General features: G+C 35.4%; 1 protein-coding gene across 1 annotated transcript in view; it reads left to right on the forward strand.

Annotated features, from left to right (window-relative positions):
- The window catches only part of LOC135218893 (uncharacterized), a 28,220-nt gene extending 26,259 nt beyond the window's left edge, over positions 1-1,961 (forward strand). Inside the window, exon 2 of the mRNA XM_064255339.1 lies at positions 1,375-1,961. Within this exon, the coding sequence (XP_064111409.1) occupies positions 1,375-1,961 (587 nt within the window). The remainder of the gene's footprint in view (positions 1-1,374) is intronic.
- Positions 1,962-3,672: the final 1,711 nt, after the last annotated feature.

Below are 3,672 nucleotides of genomic sequence, written 5' to 3' on the forward strand. Positions count from 1 at the left end.
GCTCAGCCCCACTATAATTGGTAATATGGCCTTCATCCTTAAAATATACGAAAATCACCAAACTCTGAAGCCTATCACATAGACCTTTTATTCTCTATTAATCTTTGTGAGATGGATCTACTGGTCTCCCCCCAAAAAAATTTAATTTCAGTCAGTCGTTTTTTGATGCTCTTGATGTTGGAAAGCATTAGTATGTCATTAAAATATATTTGTTTATTGTTTGTGGGACCTGTGTAGTATATTTTGTTCACTTTTTTAATAACTTTCTCGATAACATATGATGTTGACGTATCATATCGAAATCTTTTTCGATATACTCATGCGAACACATCCTAAGCTGTCTGAGTAATGGATTCCTTCCAGTTATGATCTCTACAGAGATATCATGATAACTCATGAAGTGAATCTAAGAAACTGCGAACATTAGGTTTCCTGTATACTGTGAAGGTGTATCTATTTTGGTAGGGGATTTTCATACGTATTAGGGAGACAGGCCATACCATAAATTGAAGAAGACTGAGCTACTTTTTAAAAGTATTTACCCATACAAAAGGAAGATGCTGGAATCTGCTATCATCAGTTAAACTGGTAATATGATAACTGATAATATGATCCTGTCAGGACATTAGGGATCAGGTTTCACCGAAGGGCATCCAAAGGCCTCTTATCAAGCACCCACCAGACTCTTATGAGTTGTTTTCATATTTATTAGCATACACGAGATATAAAATGAATATCAGTGAATTATTGACCTAGGCAGGGTGTTACACTTACAGTATTTATTTGCATAAATCAAACTGGCTATTACAGGCGAATTTAAGATAAGGGTAGTGGTGATGAAACTGATATTTTAATAACTGAATCCATTTTAACAGTATTATATGAATTGCAATAGACAAAAAGAGATCATCCACCATATGCATTTAAGGAGGCTAGGGTACTCTTTACATTCTAAATTTCAACTGACTGAGGCCAACCACCAAAATAATTAGAACAATCAATATTTAATTGCTAAAGGAAACTGCTTATTACTGGAATTATTTTTAATTTGTTAAGTTGTTAGTTTACTCTTCTGAAAGGATAAATCACTATGATTGGAGTTGGATGGGCCATCTGAAGAAATTACAGCTTCTATAAATTGTAAGTGAATGAAAGAAGAAAGAGAGGGAGACCGAAAAAGTGTTGGCTACACAGTGTCGGATATATTTGGCAGTTGATGTTTACTTGTTCAATGTCTTTAATTCCCACGTACGGGAATCGGTCAGTGCTTGTGTGATACACACACACACACACACACACACGTATACTTATATATTGAAGTTAGTATTGGATTACACCAAGTGTCAGCATTAAGCCGACTTTTGTTTGTGCTAGCCATGGATGTGTTGAGTGAAGAGATCAGGAATGAGGAGTTGTGGGAATTGTTGTACTCAAATGATCTGGTGATTACTGCCGAAAATGGAGAAGGCCTACAGAGAAGGGTTCAAGAGTGGCAGGAGTCTATAGAGCGGAGTGGCTTAAATTCGAATGTGAATAAAACAGAGGTTTTGGTGAGCAGAATAGCAATGCAAGATATAAGAGGCCTGATTATAAAGCAAATGGAAAAGTTTAAATGCTTAGGATCTACTTTAAGCCAAGAAGGAAGATGTGAGGCTGCATGGGGGAAGTGGAGAGAGGTAGCTGGAGTGGTATGTAATAAGAAAATGCCAATCAAGCTAAAAGTCAAGATCTATAGCACAGTGATGAGACCAGTGTTAACATATGAATCGGATACATGGGCTCTGAGAAGAAAAGAGGAAGTAAAGCTTGAGAGAACAGAGATGAGTATGCTGAGGTGGATTATGGGAATATCACTGCTTGAGAGATTGGAAAATGATGAAATAAGAAGGGCAGGCAGGATTAGTAAAGATTACAGAGGTAATAAGGGAGTCACTATTGAGGTGGTATGGGCATTTGTTTAGGATGACGAGGAGAGAGTGGAGAGGCTTACCTTAGCTTACCTTATAGCCTGTTCGGGTTGCCCAGGTCCCTCAGTGTGAGACACCTCTAATGTATACCAGAGAATTACTAATGCATCTTCTGGTATATTTTGGATGGCCTGAGATGCATCTTAGACATTGTCGAGCTTTTTTTAAACACATCTACGCTCACTCCTGATTTGTTCCTCAGATGAGCTGGCACCACATTGGTGCGTAGTGGATTAATGTCCTGTGTGCTTTCCTTAGTTTTCCTGGTATAGCTTTGGGCACTATTAATCTACCTCTGCTTGCTCTTTCTGATATTTTAGCTCCATGATGTTTCCATGCCTGTATTATCATGTAGCGTTCTCTTCTCCTTTCTAGACTATATAGTTTTAAAAAGTGTAGTCTTTCCCAGTAGTCAAGGTCCTTAACTTATTCTATTCTAGTAGTAAAGGACCTTTGTACACTCTATTTGTGCAATATTCTTTTGGTAGTGTGGATACCATACCAAATTGCAATATTCAAGTGGACTACGTACATACGTTTTATAAAGCATAATCATGTTTTTCTTGCTTTGAAGTGCAATAACAAAATTCCCATTTTTGTTTTGCATTTTACTATTTGATCATTGCTTAACATATTCCTATTCAACATCACACCAAGGTCTTTAACTGCTTCCTTATTTGTGATTGTCTCGTTATTAGGCCCCCTATATGCATATAATATTCCTTATTCAAATTTGTCAAGAGTTAAATACCATCCTATTTACCTCTGACCATTCATATATTTTGTTTAGGGCTCTTTGTAGCGAGTTCCTATCTTCATCACAAGTAATTTCTCTACTTATTCTTGTGCCATCAGCGAAATTACTCACTACCAAAGTCCTTAATATTACTGTTTATGTCTGCAATCATAATAACAAACAGCAATGCAGCTAACACCGTACCTTGTGGCACACCGGACATTACTACATATACATATATATATATATATATATATATATATATATATATATATATATATATATATATATATATATATATATATCTATACATATATATATATATATATATATATATATAATAATATATATATATATATATATATATATAAATAATTTATCTGAATTCTGTTACTTGTAGGCATGTAATTATTTTTGTTAGCATTTCTTACGTCCTGGGTAACATTTAGATCGTTATTTTATCGGAAATGATGGAGTTATTTTATCGCTATTATTGAGCATTTCCCATTGTGCACCTCCGACGAAGCTTTTCTCACTTGGTAGGGAAATTGCCTACTTATGTTGGATTGAAGCGAATTTTTCTGTTGATTCCTATCTTTCTAACTAAGGTAAGTGGTAGGAAAATCCCATTATCGTGGACCAATCAGCTCACTTGCATCAGAATTTTCCAATTTTTCTGTACATCCTTCAAACTGCGGCTGTACATCATGTATTTATACGCATTCTTGAATAAATTCGTGCTGTATCGTAAGGTAATTGTAGTACTTTATAAATTCATGTTATGCCATTACACGGTGTGTAATAACTTCACTTCTCATTTTTACTTATCTTTTTATTCGGGTTTTTGTGATACGTTTGTGGCATTTTTGGAGGCGTGTAGGTTGACTTAGAATCCAAAAGAAAAAAGTTCGTCCGTGAATCATCACTGAAATACCAATTGGGTATTAAATAGGAGTAGTGAAAATGGGA

The sequence above is a fragment of the Macrobrachium nipponense genome, chromosome 1, assembly GCF_015104395.2.
Source record: "Macrobrachium nipponense isolate FS-2020 chromosome 1, ASM1510439v2, whole genome shotgun sequence".
NCBI lineage: Eukaryota > Metazoa > Arthropoda > Malacostraca > Decapoda > Palaemonidae > Macrobrachium > Macrobrachium nipponense.